Below are 22,071 nucleotides of genomic sequence, written 5' to 3'. Positions count from 1 at the left end.
CTGTTCAGTGAGGTAGCCACCAGCTACTGCAAGGAGACGCGACTCAAAATGACCTTGGCAGTTCACAGTGCAATAAACCCAACAAATTTCTCAAATTAAAAGCAATATGATGAGCTCATTTTCAAAGATCGGTAATGCTAAAATTTGCAATTACTATAGAAATTTTCCAATTCTTTTTTTTTTTGCTTGCTGATTATCCATCTAGGTTGATAAAAATAACAACATTACAGATAAATTTAGACATTTTAATTTTTTTCACAATTGTTGAACATTTTATTAAATGAAAATTTTAATTGTAAAACACTTACTTTCAATTATGAACATGGAACATAAGCGACATAATTGGCCTTGTAGAAGTAAGGCAATACATGTTCAATATTTACCAACAGAAAATGTTGATTCTTTAGACAGGACTTTCCATCAAAATATAAGGTGAGGTAACAATGTATTTGATGTATTATTTATATACCAGTTCCTTTAAGAAAACAGCTAAGGAGTATCACTATTTTGAATTATCCTAACACCATTATTGAAACTTTCTGGTGCATTTTCAGAGATATTAAATCCGAGACAAAAGTCTTTAATGAAAATACCTCTCTGATGACACAAACACTAAATCAGACTTGAACATGATACATGTACTTGTTCCATAGTTTAACAATATTTTGATGTTACAACTTTGAATTTACCAGGCACAACAAGTCTAAATATGACCAGTCTAATAACGAAAAATTACATGCGGATCTTTCTTGTGGCCTCGAGACCAATTTAAACATGGTTGTCAGATAAACAAGTCCAGAACTTACTCATATACCGTGTATTCTTTGAACAAGTAACATGGTCCCTAGGAGTTCCGGTGAGTTTTGATGTATTTTATGTTGTGAACATAGAGAAATTGATAACTCTATTTGATACTGAATTACAAAATCATTCAATTGACTATTTTTGAGAGAGAAAAAAAAACCTTAGGTCCTTTCTATGATACATATTGTACAAGCAACACAATATATACATGTATATATTTATACTGAAATGAACAGATGATGAAACACTGCCATTATATTCTCCACTCAAGTTTTTTTATGCCATAGATTTGTCATACTTCCATTGGGCCTACAAAGCTCAATTGGTATAATTTGTGTAATAAGAATTTTAAAGTGAAGATTATAAGCTATTAAAAAATGTTATTGGTCTGTCCTAAACGACAGACGGTGTTTCACTGCACGTTAAATTAGTCCTCTGGGAGAGCTAATGAAAAATTAAGCTATATATATTTATATATCAGAATTCAAAGAATAATGAATTTAAAGAACGACTAATGTCAAAAAAGTGTATTCACTTGACTTAACGAGTGGATTTCAGTTGTTACTTCATTAAAACAAGTAACAAGAGACCAGTGTAAACAAATATAGATACATATACTACTAAGCAAATTTTGATTTACATATGACACAATTTTAATATATGACATTAGACATGTACTGCCTTGCACATAAATTAAACACATATTTTTTTAATTCATCAAAATTGAAAATAGGCAGATCACTTGTATTTGTAAAAACTGCAAAAGTTTATTTTATCCGTCCATGATATAAATGTTTATAAGACAAGGATAACAAACTCAACTTCTCTGTTTTGGTTACTTAATTTGCCTTATCAACGACTTGGATGTCTAACTTTCTGACAAGTCATTATATGCATATGAATTGAAAATTGAATGAATTATGAAGTCTGATAATGATTTTCTCTCATCAACTTAATGCTGTGGGGTTGGACATAGATGAACACTACAGACTTAAAAAGTCAAGAGTTTAGAAATTCATCAAACATCCCTTCCAAATACTGGATGGGTAAGGAGGACATTTAATCTGTCAGCATTAAGTTGATATGAAAATTGTTATCAAACTTCATTAATTTGCATCAACCATGCTGAGGGATCAAATAAGATTTCTGGAGTTGATGAATTTTGTATTAAGACAGTAAATCATTTAATGCCTCAGCATTATTGATAGGAGACAAGACCATTACACATACTGGTAATCATATGTCTTCTCTGTTCCACATTGTCAGTAAAGTAAGTTTTAAGCAAAATCCAAAATTCACTTAAATTTTAAAATTAAAACTTTCCACTTGATAGCATGGAAGCACCTTGTACATACTACAAATGTGTAAATATTGATGCATTGCAAATAAAATATCAAATTTCGCAAAGTCACCAATTCTCAAAATTTACCTCTCTGAAGAATAAGATAAAAATACATCGGATATATTATAGAATTCTTTTCAATTTGGCTATTAACTAATTTGTAAATCAATTGGAGAAGCAATAAAGATTCAATTTCTCAAAGGTTTGAAAAAAATTAAGTAATCAATCGGGTGTGTTGAGATATCCATACTACAATGCATCAATATATATATATATATATATATAGTCCATGTTCAGTTGGAATAAAATTGATACTTTTTGAGAAACTGAGCTAAACGCAAAACTTTAGTCCAAATTTCCAGTCTCTGGGCCATAAATTCTGGATATTCCGTAAATGAAGAGTGCGATGAGAGGTCCTCCATCCAGTATGTGATCTAACTATATATGCCAGGTTTGGTTAAAGTCTTATGTATACTTTTTGAGCGACGGATCTAAACGCCAAACTTTAAAGTGAAACGTTAAGTAACACCATAGTGCCACTTTGCAACTTCTTCACAGTGAAACAATGTATAAATAATTACACAAAAAAAATGAATATCTATGAAAAATGATGTGCTGCTAAATTTCAATGCCAGCCCTTTATGTCATTTACATGTAAAGATTGCCAATTGATAGAGAACACAACTATATCATAGACTTCAAATATAAACACTCTTGAAGCAATTGTGCCATGATTGAAGCTATCACATTATGAAATACACTATATTCTGTTAATGATACATGAGAAATATAATTGGGTGATTATCACAATAGCCTTGAAATTAACTAGACATGTTATACCATAGTGTTAAGGCCTAGGTACAACATGTACGTGAAGACCATGTCTGTATCGTGGAGATCACATAATACACACAACACTGTCAAATGTGACCCAAAAACATTTGTGTCTAGCTCTTATCAAGTTCAGAATTTTATTGAAGATAAGCTAGACATAATACAGTTAAGAACTTGTGACACCATCAGCCAATCACACTGCAGGAATGACTTCAATTTGATATAAAATGTCTACTTCTGACCAACAACTTTGGGAGTTAATTGATCTACCTGTGAATGAATCAACCTTGATGATCCGTAGTCAGTTCCTGACCTTTCACAAGATGGACAAGCAAGTGATAAGACTGCCTTCACATATCTATCAAATAAACAGCTTTTAACAAATTTACCTTGTTCTCTTGTGTACCAAATTTTTATTTACCATATACAAGTTTACCAAATTTATATTTACCATATCTAAGTTATCTACATGAGATTAACCTCGATTTATGTAGTTCTGAACATGGATTGTTACCCCTTTGTGTACACATGTAGATATTGCTGAATTTTACAGAGATCAGTTTTGTTTCTGGTCCATGCCTGTTTTCTTTTAGACTCAACAAGTCGAACATTACAACCAGATATGGGAAAGCAGCCTAGTTGTCTACCTCCTGCTAAATATTGCAACCTCCACAGATTAAGATCGTTAGTGTTTAAAATACATTTGGATGGCGAGGGTTTCCAATGCACAGGAAAACATTGCCATTGGAATGAGCCTTGTTCATTTCAGTTGCGTATTCAATAAAAAAAGTCAATGCTGCATATAACACATACCATTGTTATTATATATAACATACCATGCATCAGGAAAAATGCACTTGATAAAACATGGTTCAAACCAGATTTCTCTAATCAATTACTTTCAAATACCATACATCACATGCATGCTGTTCACACTCGTTTCTACTCAGAGAGCACTAAGCTGAGATTAAAACACCTCGCTTCACAGATTGTCCGGTACCAACACATCACTTCCTATATGAAGAGACATTCAACCCTCCGTTTCCAATGTTTTGTGTACTGACACAGACTACTAATTGTATCTGTCCTGTTTAGCACATTTCGACACCTTCATTAGGTAGTGTTCAGAAGTTTGTGCACGTATCGAATCGTTGACATGTCAGTATGATGACATGTATTGAGGTGGGAGTACCAAGATGGCAGGTGTGTGACAAACATCCACCACATCCTTTTCATCCCGCGGCTGCCTGGTGCACCCTGATCATAACTCCATCACAGGATCAATGTTTCACTTTCTGACCAAGCAGACTGTGGGGAAAGTTCCCATTTGGAAGTGTTCCCTGTTCATGTTACAGCGGAGATTCAATGGAACTGGACCAAAAGTAATCCTTGGTAGATTTAATCCTGCATGTCTTCCTGAATCTCGTGAGGTCCTATGATACCAGGGACAGCCATCTGTACCTTTCGCTTCTCATCAGCTGCTTGTTTGATGGCTGCTTCTCGCTCCTCCAGGAATAAATCACTGTTGTCTTCTCCAGCGAACTCCTAAAGTGACAGAAACAACACTTAGGTAAGAACACTTTTAAATGTGATCCAATGCCATTCAACATCATAATTTCTAACAAGGAGTTTCTGTGAAAGTATATAGCTAGAGCACAGACAGGTCAACAATGACTGAGCTATGTATCTAATTGTATGTACCACATGTACATCATGGCACAGGTTATCCTACTTCTACAGTAAGAAACTGTGATCTTGACCTTAAAATTTCTAAATGCACTTGGATAAACATCATCAATGGATAGAACTGTGGTGAGTATGTCTATCAGTCTGTGATTAATGTGGATAGAACTGTGGTGAGTATGTCTATCAGTCTGTGATTAATGTTATAAAACCTAAAGTGAAGTCAAATTCGAAGTTCAAAATTAATTGGTATCTAAAACAACAGTCAAAGTACATCATGAGATTTAATCAACACTAGGTATCAACTAATTACTCCAAACTATGCAAACATTCAACATACCCTGATTTGCACAAGGAAATCTCGCACATGCTCCTTGAATGCTGGGATATCTCTGTCAAAGCTGAAAGCACCCTCAATAAACACACGGATTTGTGGTCTGGAAACAAAAACATATAATGGATATACTTGAAACTAAGTTAGTAAATCATGTTGACATTTGATCAGTACCTCTAATAGCAGCATCATTTAGCTTACAAAAGTATTCTGAACCTTGAACAAAATATTTCATAGTAGTACTTGCTACCCCTTAACCATTTATAACTCTTCTAGTAAACAGCAACCTTCTGATCAGCAACTTGTATGACACTAGCTGGCCTTAATCTGTATCTCCTGTAGTTACTGATAAGACTAATTACTCAGATAGTTACACTGACCCTCTGATCAGTAATTCACATGACACTACCTGACCTGTGGTCCCTATAGTTACTGATCCTAAATACTTGGATAATAATACTGATCTACTACGACTTTTTACTTAACAATAATACTGACACAACATACAATATATAATTTGTAAACCGCTTTGAGCGACAAAGTTGCTGTGATAAAGAGGTATATGAAACTCCAAATGATTATATTTACATCTCTCCCTTCTTCAAATTTGTAAACTCTGACTGCATTTATACCACCGTAAACGCAGTGCAAAAAGGCGGTCATGACATCGTATCTCCGCGACGTTACCAGAACGTCAACCAGATGGCACCATTTTCAAAGGACTTTATTTTCAAAATGCAATTTTAGCTGTAACCTGATGATTCCTGCTCAGAAAGCTAATGCCAAGCGGAATTTTGTCAAAAACTAAACTGATGATTGCAGAAATGAGTGAATATTTAACTTCTCCACGAGGTAAGCCAACAACAAATGGCTGAAGTGTACAGTTCGTATAGAACATTCGACTATGTTACTACTAAACCTGTGTCAATACCCGCTGTGCTTGACAACCATAGTTAATCTGAGACGGAAGTTGTGGATTGTGAATATATCAATTACAGTATGTATCTTTTACAATATTTACTGACTGTCCAGGTCAGTACTTCCTACAGTACCCTCAGACCCCATCATCTGTGGTTCCTATACTACAATATTTACTGACTGTCTGGTCAGTACTTCCAGTACCCTCAGACCCCATCATCTGTGGTTCCTATACTACAATATTTACTGACTGTCTGGTCAGTACTTCCAGTACCCTCAGACCCCATCATCTGTGGTTCCTATACTACAATATTTACCGACTGCCAGGTCAGTACTTCCTACAGTACCCTCAGACCCCATCATCTGTGGTTCCTATACTACAATATTTACCGACTGCCAGGTCAGTACTTCCTACAGTACCCTCAGACCCCATCATCTGTGGTTCCTATACTACAATATTTACTGACTGTCTGGTCAGTACTTCCTACAGTACCCTCAGACCCCATCATCTGTGGTTCCTATACTACAATATTTACCGACTGCCAGGTCAGTACTTCCAGTACCCTCAGACCCCATCATCTGTGGTTCCTATACTACAATATTTACTGACTGTCTGGTCAGTACTTCCTACGGTACCCTCAGACCCCATCATCTGTGGTTCCTATACTACAATATTTACCGACTGCCAGGTCAGTACTTCCAGTACCCTCAGACCCCATCATCTGTGGTTCCTATACTACAATATTTACCGACTGCCAGGTCAGTACTTCCAGTACCCTCAGACCCCATCATCTGTGGTTCCTATACTACAATATTTACTGACTGTCTGGTCAGTACTTCCTACGGTACCCTCAGACCCCATCATCTGTGGTTCCTATACTACAATATTTACTGACTGTCTGGTCAGTACTTCCTACGGTACCCTCAGACCCCATCATCTGTGGTTCCTATACTACAATATTTACCGACTGCCAGGTCAGTACTTCCTACGGTACCCTCAGACCCCATCATCTGTGGTTCCTATACTACAATATTTACTGACTGTCTGGTCAGTACTTCCTACGGTACCCTCAGACCCCATCATCTGTGGTTCCTATACTACAATATTTACTGACTGTCTGGTCAGTACTTCCTACAGTACCCTCAGACCCCATCATCTGTGGTTTCTATACTACAATATTTACTGACTGTCTGGTCAGTACTTCCTACGGTACCCTCAGACCCCATCATCTGTGGTTCCTATACTACAATATTTACCGACTGTCTGGTCAGTACTTCCTACAGTACCCTCAGACCCCATCATCTGTGGTTCCTATACTACAATATTTACTGACTGTCTGGTCAGTACTTCCTACGGTACCCTCAGACCCCATCATCTGTGGTTCCTATACTACAATATTTACCGACTGTCTGGTCAGTACTTCCTACAGTACCCTCAGACCCCATCATCTGTGGTTCCTATACTACAATATTTACCGACTGCCAGGTCAGTACTTCCAGTACCCTCAGACCCCATCGTCTGTGGTTCCTATTATATATAATAGTACTTACTCATTGAGATGAGGAAAAGCTGCTTTTAGAAGATTGAGGAGGAACTGCTGTATGTATTGAACATTTTGTGAAGATGATGAGTTTGTACCAAGGGCCACTGTGACCTTTCCTGTCTCCACCAATACAAACATGTATGCTAGAATTGTGGCTTGTGTTGTCAGACCTACAGCAGATTAGTCAAAAAAGCATAGAAGAAATGGTTTAATAGGTAAATTTGATTAAAAATATTAGCATAGTTCCACTGTAAGTTTCCATTTTGAATCTACTTATATTTGAAATGTGTTGGGAATCTGTTGAGATTTCAACAGACGAACGGATTTAATCAGTAAGCCTACCATTACATAATCCTTAAAAACACAAGAATTTTTTTTACCCCGGTATTGAATAGCATGATTGGTAAGTTAAAGTTAAGAGTAAAATGACATAGAACTTCTGTTCTCTCTTAATAGTATAAAAGTATATCATCAATGTTGGCATCTCATAATCCATTGTCAGGGATATTGGTTGCATTTTCCGATTAGATTTTGATTATAATTGATCGTCAGGACAACACTAATAATAACAACTAGGTTTGATTTTTATTCAATTCTTACCTGCTGTGTGTGAACTGTCTGTCACAACAGAAAACACATGCTGTAAGATGTCTGTAAAGTATGTCTGATAGAAGCTCTGGGCTGCTGCCTCCTCATTGGCTATATTCTGAAGCAACACATACAGGATGTCTAGTCCCGTATCTGCCACATTCCTCATCGTGTGCTTAAAGGCCCAAATAATTGAGTCCAATACCAACTTAAACTGTGCTGGAGGGATGTTCAAGAAAGCTGGAATAGAGATTGCATATTCACACTAATCATTTTAATATGAATATTCCAAATCACCCAAATGCGACAAAAGGACAAACTATTGACCAAGAGGAACATACAGATTAGAATTTATGAATAATCAGTCTATTATCATTAGAGGAACATGTTGATAGCAAATTTAAGAATGAAAAGATAGATGCTTATTGGCTGTCTTGTTCTTCTGAACAGTTTTGAAATCAAACTTAGGAACTAAGGGTAACAAACACACATTAAGTAATAGGATTTTTCAAGAAGAGTGCAGATGAATGGTCAAACCTTGGAAACAGTGCGAGTTGACAGCTTGAAGGAGAAGGAAGAAGTTTGTTCTATGTTCTGGGAACTCCTCAAAGTCTTTGTTGATCATATCTAGTGTACACTCAAACACAGCATCAAAGATCTGGGGGATATCCTTCGTAATGTGGTTCTGCAGCACAAAATATTAACATATGAATATCTATTTCACCAAAAACAGCATTAAGCTGTATTAATATTTTGTCTGGTCCACAAAAAAACAAATTCAGCAAAATCATTATTAGCTTAATTGCAGAGCATACTCACTTCCAATCTGTTGACAATGGTGGCCATCGTACTCAACACTTCAGGTTCTCTGGCAGCTGGAACATTTCTTTGGTAGTCAAGTAACACAGCGTCTAATAATGGTGGGATGAAATTCTCTGCAACCTGTACAAAATAAAAAGTTTTGTCTTAGAACACGTTAAAACTGACAAGGACTGAACCTACTTTGATGTTATCTAAATTCAAAAACTGATGAACAGACTGACCATTGTCTGCTTTTGCCTAATTGAATTAGAGGTAGCAAAAGGGATACTATGGAATTACATTGCTTACCATAGCAGGATCATTGGATCGACTGACCCATCCTGATATCAACTTGAGTGTTTCCTTCTTCACTGTCCTCATGCTCCTGATAAGGGGCTGTTTTGTGACACTCTCGCCGTTGGTTGCTATAGCACTGCTGATATTCTCACTCATGACCTTGTACACGTTGAGCATATCCAGATAGATCCTCCCCAACTACAGAAATAAGATCACATGCATGTCCATAATTCACCTCGTAGCAGCTCAATGGTATTACATGGTGTAAATATAAGTTACAATTTTTTTTTATCTTGAAATCTAATAGTGATAACATGTATCTACTATCTAGCATACAGTAAAACATATGTACTGGGAAAATGAATAAAATTTTATGACTCACCTGTACAACATAAGGGTGGCCTAAAGCTTTACAAGCTCGAACATTAGTTTTCAGGATGTTTCCAAGTTGTTTAACAGCATCAGCATCCTTAAGCACTTCAACATTCTGAGTAGCCTGATTGATAATGCCATCCCAAACCTGGTTTGGAAGTAACATGTACCTCTCAATCAGGTGTTCCTGGGCCACCTGGTCTGTCTGTGCACTGATCATTAAACCCACAGCTTCATAAAATGTGTGGACCTAGAAATCACAGATGAATAAATAAGTACATGCGAAATCAATGAAAACTATTTATATCACAAAATCATAAATGATATTCTGTAGATCTATTTTTGAAGATTTTTTAAACAGCTTTTGGGTTTTTAATTCCTTACACAATTCAGAGAAAAAGTACAAGAAAAAGTACCAAGTATACCTCTTGATATCAACTTCAATAGTAGAATTGAATTGTAGTCAGACTTTTTATATAATCACTAAGCACCATGTAAAGTGAAGAATGTAAGGAGGGACTCCTGTCCAGATGATTTACCTGTTGTGGCTGTAGATCACAGATAATTGTGTTGATGCCATTTAAGATTTCCTCGATGAAAGGCATGACCTCGCCCACCTGCACCTGTACAAAGTGACGACGACATTTCTGTGCTATCTTGATAAATGTGTCACAGGCCATATCTTGTACACCATCATGAGTTTCTGCAAAAACAAACCACATTATTTATATCTTTTACAGTTTCTTTATTTATATCTTTTAGTTTCTTTCTCATCAATTTCATTAAAAAACTCATACTAAATTCAAATATCAATATATTATCCTTCTTTGGCTTGTACTCACCATGCATAAATTCAAACAATTTGTTGACAACTGTTTTAAGAAATTTCCAATGCGCCCGGAGGAAGCGTGGGTACTGCCCTACCACATACATGATGTTGGAGGCTATGATGGCTTTGTTGTCCTTCCCTCTCTTCTGCTCACATAAGCCAAGCAAGTCCTAAAGAATATTGTGAGCATTAAGATTAGAGTGTAAAGCAATGGTACTTCTGATCGTTGTTCAAGTCATATTGATGGTATGGCATATGTATCTATGAAATCTTATGTGACACTCACAGTGATGAAACTTTAGCTTTTCAAATAAACCAGCTGTGTTATGGAACAATTTTTATCAAGGTCTGGCTGAAAATTTTACTATCATCACAAATATTCTGTAAACAAGAGATTTGTCAGGAACACTGGTGTGCTATTCCAAGTGAAATTTTAAAATCTGATCACACTGTCACATTGCTGTGAATAGGCTAAATCAAATATTGACAAGGGAAAAGAGTGACAATCTTTTACACGTTGATAAAATCAATGGGGCATCCAAGGTGATTTAAAATCCTGTTTCCAATTAAACTCACCTTTATCACAATCACCAAGAACCTCTTTTCATCATCTTCATGCATTGCACCACTGATTGACCCAATAGCCCAGCATAGCTGTAAAACAAGTTCAAAGTTAGACAATTTATGAAATTTAAAATACACATTCAAATACTCATTAACACCTGTCCTACATTATCTTGTGTTAGATGGATGTTAAAACACCAAAACCATATCATTTAACACAGCCCTGAACAAAATCCACAATAAAATAGAATACATACCGTATTGAGATTTTTCCATGACCATTCAGTTCCATTCACTTGATTGTGTAGTTTTTCAGTCATAATAGATTCAGTGTCAGCACAGTCCAAATGTGTCAGATAGACTTTAAAATAAAATATCAGAATCATAATTAATCGTCCAATTGTTCACAATGCTTTGCTTCAGTAAAGCTTTAATAGGTGGTTTCTTCCGAGCAAAAATTTGATTCTTTCAACAATTTGATCCGAAATCTTTTGTTACCAGCAAGAAAGCACTACTGATTGTTTATAGCATAAATCACATGCTTTTAATATTTTCCAATCAGTAGATTTTAAAAAAGTGATTTACCTAATGTTTCCCTCATGTTCTTGTATAAATTGATAGAGTCTGTGTCCTTCATGAATTCCCTCACAACCTCTCCTTGTTCATTTTCCACAACCAACACCTCTTCAGGTTTTGCCATTCTAGAGATCATCACTCGACGCACTCGAGATAACACAGGGTTGTACAGCTGTCTTCTGGCCGGAAGTTCATTGTGATGAGACTTGCCAAGGAGGAGAGGAGAGGAACTTGTGGCAGAAAAGGGACTTTCCCTGTAAATGTCTGCTGCCAAGCTATTCCAGTATTCTAGGCAGATTTTGAAAATCTCCACTTCGTCAACTTCTGATATCAGGATAAGGTAATTAAGAGCCTGTTTTAAAAACACACAAAAAAATCCCATAAAGACAGTGTTAAAACTATCTGAATTTTACTGTTAGTTTGCAATTTTGGATGTGATCTTTCAGAGCTTTTTCTGAGGGCTTTTTGGTGTCATTAATGGGCCCCATTCCCAATTGAAATTATTTCATATTTAAGCCAAATTCCAAAATTTGCAGTTTACTCCTGAAAACATCTTTCCAAATTCACAAATTGTCTTCCCTGAAAGTGTCAAAGATTTTGTGTGAAAAGTAATCATCAGAAAAACTTACCTCTAGCAACACCTCATGATTCTCCTGCTTTCTCTCTATTAATGTACTATGTTCCTTCAAATAGGAACACAGGAAAAGACTGAGATTTTGTATGAAGTTTTGTTCATCATCTGTTCCACTTTGGTAAGCTTCTCTCAGGTTAGTTTGGAGTGGAAGCATCTGCAAAAATAGCCCATTATACTATAATTATTTTCATGTTCAAAATAATTCATATTGAAAATAAAACGCGCCTTTCATAAAGCTTAATTTCTAAATTTGATATACATTGTAATCATTGTCTGTCATCTCAGAAGCTCTCACAAATATCTCCATTTATTATTTCTGGAATAGCAAGATAAAACTTATTTGATTTACCTGTTTCAACTGTCCCATTCCTAAATTGAAGAGAAGTAAAAATTGGTCGTCATACTGCGACACCTGAACAGCAGCTGGAAAAGAAATTCAATCATTAATGATCATGACCATGATTACCTGTAGGATTACATGTCATATGGAAAAGTAAGACATCATATATTCCAATATGTAATGCCACTAATCTCCATTTTTCTATTACCATATAATCTTGTAATGGAAGCAGTTCTCAACTAATTTTTTCACATAAACTAGACTATAGATGAGTGAAAATTTACCATTTCCATTACAGTAAACACCAGGTACTAAAAAAGATCTTCAGCAATACCAGGGAAATTCATGAGCTAGTGCAATATTTATCTCTGTTACTCACCTATTTCTGTGAGACACTTTAATGTGACATTCCTGAACATTGGCACATTCAAAAACTGTAAAGTTGAAAAAAAATATATTAATGGTCAGCGTACAACAATAGTACTTATTCATAACAAGGACAGTTATTATTTGTTTTATTATTACCTAAGTTTGAAGAAAATGGCACAATTTAACAGTTATAAATCTGTAGTCAAGTTTAAATTTCAAAATCATTTGTGTCAAGGTTGCATCATAACCATATGTACACCAATAAATAATAGTTTTGCTTGACGCTTACATAATTAATAATACTACATAATCAATCTTTTTGGATTTAATAATTTTAATATGTACATCTGAAATGAAACAGAAACACTAATATTAAATGAAAATTGTTTTATAGCTTATTTCCTTCATAAACACCAATATCCAACAATACGCAACAAGAATCAATTCAATTTTAACCTTGATGCAATGGAAATGACAGGAAACATGCAACCATAGTATATCATATTCACAAGTGCAGTGCTCCAGATAACTTTTGAACAGGTGGGGTTTTTACCCATACCTTAGGAAAATGGTGGGTTTTTTTTTCACTCGTATCTTAAGAAAGTGGAGTGTACCTTTATCTTCAAAAATGTAACTTTTACTTCTCACGATTTTCAATACATTTGCTATTGATATGGAAGGTTAGTTAAGAGTTCATGTTACAATACATATATCTAGGATATATAACAAGTCGACAAGGATTAATATTTTTGTTGCCTTTTATTAAATTAAGTCGTTTTTAGCAATAGCAGAAATGTGAATTGTGTGTAAATATGCATTCACGTAGGCTATCTGGAGCACTGCAAGTGTAATACCGGTATTTATTTCTTGTGACATATTACTTGATAATCAAACCATTGGTAAAAGTCGGAAGAGTTGGTTTGTTGATATATAAAAGGCGATTGTTTAATTGAAGGTATACATGAGAAATGGAAGGAATCCGTGAATTGATAACTTTTGGCAAACTCATGATCAATTCTCTTTAACTAAATACATGATATGACAAAATATGCAATTCGGATAAGAATGCACCAGGGCATATAATATTCTTTGGCCTTACACTTTGTCTTTATAAACTGTAATAACAGAGCATGTAATAGTCTTCCCCATTGTGTTATTTGATACTTTTCATCATTTTCTGAATTTGAATAAGTAAGTTGTGTCATCCTACTAAATACCTATAGGCAAGGACTTGCACCAGGGCATGGTTTGGTGGCCTTCCTGGAAATGGATACCATTGTGTCAAATAACTCGACAGGATAATGGAAGTTGTATAATTATATGCCCGGTATGTAGTATAAAAACAAATGAAAACAACTGACAGATACACTTCTACAATGTAATTTTTGAAAGGTTATTATAACAAGTATCCTAGATGGAAATATTTTTGAGCGCTAATGCATTTTCTTTGTTTGACTTAATATTAGCTACATGCAAATCATTAATTAACTCAATATCCTTTTTATCAACAGGGAAAACAGGTTCAGCCTTTAATACATTTTTGGGGGATAAAAACCTTTTTTCAAGGTGGTTTGAAGTCCTTGATTCATGGTCCATACATTTTTGGACAAAATTCAAGCACTTTCTTATACTTTTTGAAAATGACCTGGTTTTCATTTTAGTTTTACATTTAGTTTTACAGAGTTGTTTGAAATCTAAAAAATCATGAATTGTTGACTGTTGACTTCACTTCCATATATTAAATAGCATATCAGTTCTGTTAAAGCTTGTCAATGTTAATTATCTTATTCAGAAAACTAAAGACAAGAAATTTACCTTGTAAATTAGTGTACTGATCAATTTTGTTTCAAAAATATATCCAAGGGGTATCCAGTTCAGAAATCGCAGTAATGTTTCCAATGTTGAACCAACTAGGGGTGCATTTTGAGAATTATCCTGAAAGTAGAATTGGCAAAATGAACTTATACATATAAATACTAAAAGAATGGATAGTCACATTTATGTCCCTTAAAAACATCAGGACATTACATTCAATCATTGATATAAAATTCTATTACTTGTTTAATATTCATCACATGTGACATTTTTAATATTATTTGTTAAATTGTTATTAAAAGGAAGATATCAAAGTTTCTACTACACACCAAGATAGGAAATGTCATATTTTCAGGTACTTACCATAACAAACTGACAAAGTTGGAAGATCTGTGAGAACTCCGAACACATACTATCCTTTAAATGTTTAGCTTTGGCTTGAGTCATTTGGCCACTGCTGAAGTCAAACACTTCTTCACTGTAAAAAAATACAAAAAGAATCCTATATTCCAGTCAAGAATCTTTAAACAATGAGGTTTTTAAAAATCAGTTTGACTTTTACCAACATTTTTTTTCTTGACAATGTAGTCAATAAAATCATCCTGTAATACATATTATCCACACTCATAGCAGTAAAGTTAAAGGGAGAATAGCTTTTGTAACAAATTGATCTACTTTCTAAACATATTATCATAGTACTAATGTAATATATAACATCTTAATAAAGAATTACACAAACCTTAAAAGCTTTAAGATGATCATGTTGTTCTGACAAAGAGACTCGTTTGTTTTGCTAGCACCAACAATATCACATATGAATGATGGCCAATTCCGTGGCCATTCATACTTTAAAATCTAGAAAGAAATGTGACAACAATTAGTATATATTGTAAACAAATCGTTCAGTAAGATTTTTCATGGGAGGTTATTTATGAAATTGAAATTTCCATGGTCAAAGCAAGCATCTCACCAAAAAAATATGTTTTAAGTCTTACAAAAGTAACCAGAAACAGTCAAGCATCAATTGCAAAATTACAGGGCTGGATTTCATTAGAGCCCCATTTATCTGGTTACAAGTACTGCTCAATTTACATGGTACTTACTTGTACAAGGATCATGTTAAGTTTTCCAATATAGACTTTTTCTTGTTCTAACATGGTAGCATCTGATGATGTTTTGATTATCAATCCAACAATATATTTCTTTATACCTAAAATGACAAGGTATGTTATCACTTAATTACTTGTCGTCAATTAACAAATCGAAGTCATTAAGACCAAATATATCATCAATGTTAATACCTTAAGAAGGAAAAAAAATTAAAAAGATGGGGAATAGAAAATTAAAGTCTACAGTACAAATTAACATTTTCAATGATACACAGAAAGCCTGCCAAGAAACGTATGTGTGTAGTGTGTACAATGATTTGTTTTAAACTTCCATTTCATTTAAGACTATCCATTTAATATGCTAAAGGAAAACAAAAAGAGAATACCAACCTTCACATTGTGGTCTTGGTAGGACTTTCCATCTCGTTTTGATGACATTTTCTAATATTTGAAGAGCATAATACTTTGTCTGTTGATTGCTGGAGTATTCTAAAATAGTATCTACCCTTGTCCAGGCATCAGGATGTTCTTTCAGTGTAGTAAGTACCTCTTGTGCCATGCGCTGTGATATAAGAACATGTGTAACAACATGAAGTCAAACTGGGAGAAAAATAACTTTAACCACTAAATTTCTGGATCAAACATCAAGTACTTATGTAGTTTTAAATTAATTATCATAATTACAATGTGAAATAATTTCAAAAAGAAATACTTGAAGTCTTGTTTAACATTTTATTCACCAGTTCTTTGATAGGGCACAATTATTAGCAATAGGTAGACTAGTGATACTCATACCTGCTGTCCATCCCCAGTATACATCATAGCCACAATGTTGTCCAGGAGATTTATGTCCAGCTTCTGGTTAAAATCCAGAAGTTTGGCCGCTTCCTCCGGGAGGTTAGCCATACTCATACTTATTGGTGGCATGAATTATTTTGAAGAAGAACCCTGGAAAAACAGGAGCATAACTTTATAACTAAGTAGAGACACGACGTACATTATTGTATTTTCACCAACATCATCAACTAAAATATCAATTTAGATGTAATGACCTTAAATATTTTTTGTTATTATAAAATCTAATAAAAAACTTACAGTAATAATATCCCGGCCATATAACTTTCTATACGGACATCCTGGATAAATACTTAAAACTCCCATGTTTGGTTTGGTTTTGCATTAACATCCTATCAACAGCTCTAGTCATTTAAATGGCCTCCCCTGTGGGTGAAGTGCATGCATGTGGTGTACCAGTGTGTTTTGGGAGGCTACAGGGCCGTTTTTGTTTTTTCAGTCCAAACGGTTGGTCCAATTACAATGGTGTTGTTCGTTGATGACATAAAGACAGACCTGGCGATTTTATGTTGTTTTCAGACGAGCATTGAGAAAGACTCCCAAGGCCTGTATTAACATTTGCAGGTCCGTCAAGAGATATGTTTGAAATATTACATTTAAAAACTGACTGATGCCATCTTTAAAACTGCTACCTCACTGAAGCATACTGGTGAAGACAGCAGCATACTGTTGAAGACAGCTAGCAGGACACACCATTCAGTAATTGTTTTTTTTAATACCAGTATCGATCACCTAGATATTTCATTAAGTATTGCAAAATCAGGGTGCGAAAAAAGAACTCGTCCTGCAAGATGAGTTAAATTTGGAAAAAATTTATTTCAAGCTTGACCAATGATCTTTTTTATTCAAGTTTGGAAAGATAATTATATAAGCAACAAGTTACAAAAAAATAGATGCAAAATTAAATCATTTTTAATTATTTCTGGAAATTATTTAACTCACTGTTCACTCTAAATAAAAGTATAACAATATAATATCTGAATGAAATTTCAAATGTTTCCTTTGGTTTAAAACAAAGACAATGATACAAAAAAATAAAAAAGGGCTGTACTAGCAATTGTACTCACTATAGGCCTACAATTCAGTGCTTTGTAGGTGGGGACTGATACTTAAATTCTTAGTTTTTAACATGACAGTATTTAGTTTAAGAAAGTGAGTATTTGTGGACATGTTTTTGTCTTTCAAAATGTGAAATGGGAAAGTTATTTAAAGATCAGCCAATGTTTAAATGTAGTTAACATTTCAATAAGTAATCTGCCACATTCGATACTCCGTTGATAACATTGTCAGTGTTATTTTCACTTTTTCTGTCCCCAGATATTAGGCCTAAAAAAAAAAGTTGTGTGTTTCTGGTTTCAGCTCCTCAAAAGGTTAGGGTTGGTAGGTAGGAAACAGTTTTTTTTTATTAAATATTTTTAAGCAGATTTTATGCTTTGAATTACATTATACTTTTAATACTGGAGTAGAAGATGTTTAAGTTGTAGGGCTATTTAATATGTGTTAACTGTAGACTTTTACCATCTGAACACTTGAAATTATACACACAGATTTAATGTTCCACTGAGGAAAGTAGCTTGCCAGAGTACAAAATATGTTGATGTCAATGATATTGCTATTTTATATTAAAACAGAAAATTGTTGTTTTCCAATAAACAGTTTTGAACCACTATTGTCTTTATAGTCGTTTTGAATATTCTGCTAAAAACAGTTATTTCAATTTCAGAATCTATTAAGAATTGACAACTGAAAAAATGTACTTTGCACTACAGAGTTCACCAAAGTCAAATCCTTTCAAACTTATCTGACTTTTCTAAGGACGTTTTTCCTTTTGCTATGCATCTCACTGCCTTCCCCGCTCCCTCATGGTAGCGGCGGAAGACGTCCTCAATAAGCATGTCGTTAGGAATGACTGCCATCAATGCTTTTTCTGAAGAATGACAGCATTTATTTATTGTTATTGCGATCACCGTTGATGCCTTACAGTTAGCGGTCGCCATGTTGCATCATATGGGAAACCCCAAATTCTGGGTATTTCTAACGCTTGGGCGATCTCGTTGTGTAGGCAAACGTTTTGACGATAATGCCCGGTGACTCGAATAAAATCTTAAACGTTTATCGGGTCACGGAAAACCGAGAAAATTTTTGAAGAATGTCTAAAAACTTTTGGGTCGGCGTTGATTTATTGGGGTCGGTCGGGAAACCGGAAACACAACTTTTTTTTAGGCCTTACGCTGTCTGTTTACTGTCAAATAGAGGTCGTTTATGCGCTTGACATCAAAGGCAGTATACGAAGCCATTTGCAAGCGTTTAATCAACCGTGATCGACCTGCAACGAAACAATCACCATGCCTCCTCAGCTTAATTGGTTTTAATTAATTGTTTATTTATCGGGGTATTGTCACCCTTGCAGTCAGTGAAGTGTCAGAATTTCGATACGGTCTGTGAGCAGGTCAGTTAACTGACCAATGCCCCAAACATATGTCTTTCACCAGCCAGCAAGCGTTACCTGCCATAGGCCTAAGTGATTCTAACAAGATGAATAGGAGCTCCATACGGGGTTATCAAGACATATTCTCCAAAATCGGGAAAAAAACCCTATGTTTTATCTATACGATCGGGAGACGGGGCAGGGAGTCTGGAATCGGGAAATTCCCGACTAAATCGGGAAAGTTGGCAAGTATGGGTCATGCACTCGTCCCTGGTGACGAGTAAATTTCAAAAGAAAATACAAAATAAAGCATGTTTATAAATATTGTCTTTAGCGTTTATTCCATGAAACCTCTAGAATTTTCTAAACAAATTAGGATTAAATCATACTTAAAGTTCCATCGAGCAGTTAGCCCTTTCTACGTGATACTGATGTGTTTATGTGATCAAGAAGGGCGAGACTAATACAGGTTAATGACAGAAATGACTCCGGACCTGGCATCATATCTCAATCACGAAGATTTTAAAAGGCACTGAGAATGACATTATTTGAACACTAGCGAGTCACACTTCTATACACTTTTATATCTCATTTTTTTGTATTCCAATACCCGATATAAAAAGTATCACATGCAAATACATGATTAAATAAACTTTATTTAAAATTAAGTCCTGAAAAAGATTTTACTGCTTAAAACGGACTTGTTACATCCTATTAGGCCTATGTCACTTTGGCGAAGCGAACGATAAGACTTGTTTTTTATGAAAGGTTCACAAAACTGCAGTTCAAATTGTATGATTACAAGAAGTAATTTACTGTAAAGATTAACACATTGAAAACATATTTACACAGGTTTTGTGTGCGTGTGTCTTTTTTAAATTAAAAATTAAGTCAGAGGGACGAGTGATTCTAGATCAGGGACGAGTGGTTCTCATTTGGCACTTGTCCCCTTGGACGAATGCTTTCAAAAAGATTTTTTGCACCCTGAAAATACTCTGATTTATGTTAAATTTCAAATATTTTCCTACTTTTGAACCAACTCTTCCAACAATGGTTCAAACTATAGGTTGACTAAAGTAAATCCTGTCATTTTCGAAAAAGAAAAAAAAATATTTTTAGAGTTTTTTTTACTACATTTCCCTTATTGGGCCCACTTTCTCCCATCCCAAGGTTTGTTGCATCATTCATTTATGCGATATACATTGCCAAATAATTTTTCAGACCAAATTTCATCAAAATCTGCCAGGTTAGCAAAAAAAATAAATAAAAAAAATCTTAATAACAAAGGGCAATTACTCTATATTAGTTGAATAGTTACTATTTTCGAAATTGTTCGAGATCTTGTTGATAATAATTACTTGAATTATCGTGTTTACAAGGTCCAATAATAATATTATTACAAAGGACAATAACTCGGTAAGATACAGTAAGTTGAATAATTTCCATTTTCGAAGTCATCCAAGATCTTGGTGATACATGGCTTCATACAAAGTTTCATCAAATTTGTTTGATATTTACTCGAGTTATCGTGTTCACAAGTTCCAATAATAATATCATTACAAAGGTTAATAACTCTGTATGCTACTGTTGAATAATGATATGATTTCCATTTTCGAACTCATCCAAGATCTTGTCGATATTTATGACTTCATACATAGTTTCATCAAATTTGTTTGATCTGTTGAATAATTTCCATTTTTGTCAATATATATGGCTGCATACAAAGTTTTATCAAGCTTGATTGATACTTACTCAAGTTATCAAGCTTATAAGGTAACTTGATGAATCGACGCCAGAAGCCACAGTATGGCAGAATACCAATTTTTGTATTGTTAAATATATGTAGTGAAACATATTTGTAATATTTTTTTTTTAATGTATATATATGACATTCAACTTAAAAAAAGTTGAACTGTTATTCAAAAAATATATTATCATGTATTGAAGCATTTGTACTTTATTCTTGAAAAAGGAAATGACATGCAATCTATTTTTGGCACAAGCAAATTCATGCTGACCGAGAGCTAGCAACGAAACCATATTCATTGACAAACATAAGCGATGTAAAGCAGATTAAATGTGTTGTTTCCTTTTTTAAATTTACAATACATGATAAATGGTTCGACAAGTAATTTTTTATTAGAGCAGACACGTGATAAAACTGCAAACTCAAACATTTGATTTTTTTTTTACAACAGACCGCCGAAATTGTACAGCAGATATTAAATCCGGTAAAAACCAGAATGAGACAGTCTGACACTGGTTCTGATTCCAACTTTTCAATTAAGTCTTTATCACGTTCGTAAAACAAATGTCTTTTGATATATACTTATGTACTATTCATGTTTAACAGATTTAATGAGTAAACATAACATCATTTTATCATTACGAGCTCTAACCGTACCCAAATCCACAAGTAACGACACCGACCACAGTCACACACGCACATGTACACAAAAAATAACAACAGAAAAACGTTGAGGAAACGGACATAGAATCTAAATGACACAGAAATATATCATTTCATAAAAGCGAAACACTTCCTATGAATACCAAGATAAAAGGTTACGCGTAAAATAAGTACGTATTAATTATCATGAGAAGGTATCTAAAAATAAACTCAATGGAAATTTCCAATCACCCGCCTAAGTTTGAAAGTCGGTCAATATCCAATGACAGAGAGCGCATGTAAACTTCCGTTACATCTTATGTTGTGGTGTCAAAATGGCGGCGCCCATCAATGAAACAGTGAGACAAATTTAGGGGTGTACGGCTAGATACCAAATTGACAATAAAAGTTCTTCATACATTGAAATAAATGATAAAATTCGGCAAACATACCTGTTTCATGTCTACACCAAACATACACCTTCCTTGTAATGAAAGGCATTAAAACTTTCTGTAACCGGTTCAAACTGGAACATGTTGGTTTTATCGGACATCTTCGGATTTTGACGACAAACAACATTTTTAAATTAACGTTTCTATTATTCATATGTCCGTTGATTATTTGATATACAGTAAAAGTAATATAA

The 22,071-nt window shown here is 34.5% G+C and overlaps 1 protein-coding gene across 1 annotated transcript; it reads right to left on the bottom strand.

Moving 5' to 3' along the window:
* Nucleotides 1–229: 229 nt before the first annotated feature.
* Nucleotides 230–21,987, bottom strand: LOC117323986 (exportin-1-like). Its single transcript, XM_033879562.1, has 23 exons — nucleotides 21,878–21,987; nucleotides 16,549–16,701; nucleotides 16,144–16,315; nucleotides 15,748–15,854; nucleotides 15,384–15,499; nucleotides 15,008–15,122; nucleotides 14,645–14,764; nucleotides 12,840–12,894; nucleotides 12,470–12,543; nucleotides 12,116–12,274; nucleotides 11,496–11,838; nucleotides 11,168–11,271; nucleotides 10,923–11,000; nucleotides 10,360–10,516; nucleotides 10,057–10,220; nucleotides 9,528–9,767; nucleotides 9,158–9,343; nucleotides 8,867–8,989; nucleotides 8,585–8,732; nucleotides 8,060–8,287; nucleotides 7,467–7,629; nucleotides 5,004–5,100; nucleotides 230–4,525 (listed from the first exon to the last, which is right to left on the bottom strand). The coding sequence occupies exons 2-23, from the start codon at nucleotides 16,678–16,680 to the stop codon at nucleotides 4,379–4,381; spliced, it is 3,228 nt and encodes a 1,075-aa protein (XP_033735453.1). The 5' UTR covers nucleotides 16,681–16,701; nucleotides 21,878–21,987; the 3' UTR covers nucleotides 230–4,378.
* Nucleotides 21,988–22,071: the final 84 nt, after the last annotated feature.

The sequence above is a fragment of the Pecten maximus genome, chromosome 3 (genome assembly GCF_902652985.1).
Source record: "Pecten maximus chromosome 3, xPecMax1.1, whole genome shotgun sequence".
In the NCBI taxonomy this organism is placed as follows: Eukaryota; Metazoa; Mollusca; class Bivalvia; order Pectinida; family Pectinidae; genus Pecten; species Pecten maximus.
The sequence above is the reverse complement of the archived record's forward strand: the minus strand, read 5'-3'. Positions and strand labels throughout refer to the sequence as shown.

Excerpts from the sequence above, each read along its gene's own strand:
- LOC117323986 (XM_033879562.1), bottom strand. The coding sequence starts at position 16,680 with ATGCCACCAATAAGTATGAGTATGGCTAACCTCCCGGAGGAAGCGGCC. Across the intron at positions 14,765-15,007 it reads AACTTTGTCAGTTTGTTATG|GATAATTCTCAAAATGCACC; the intron begins GTAAGTACCTGA and ends TTCTACTTTCAG. Across the intron at positions 12,895-14,644 it reads TCAGTACACTAATTTACAAG|TTTTTGAATGTGCCAATGTT; the intron begins GTAAATTTCTTG and ends TCAACTTTACAG.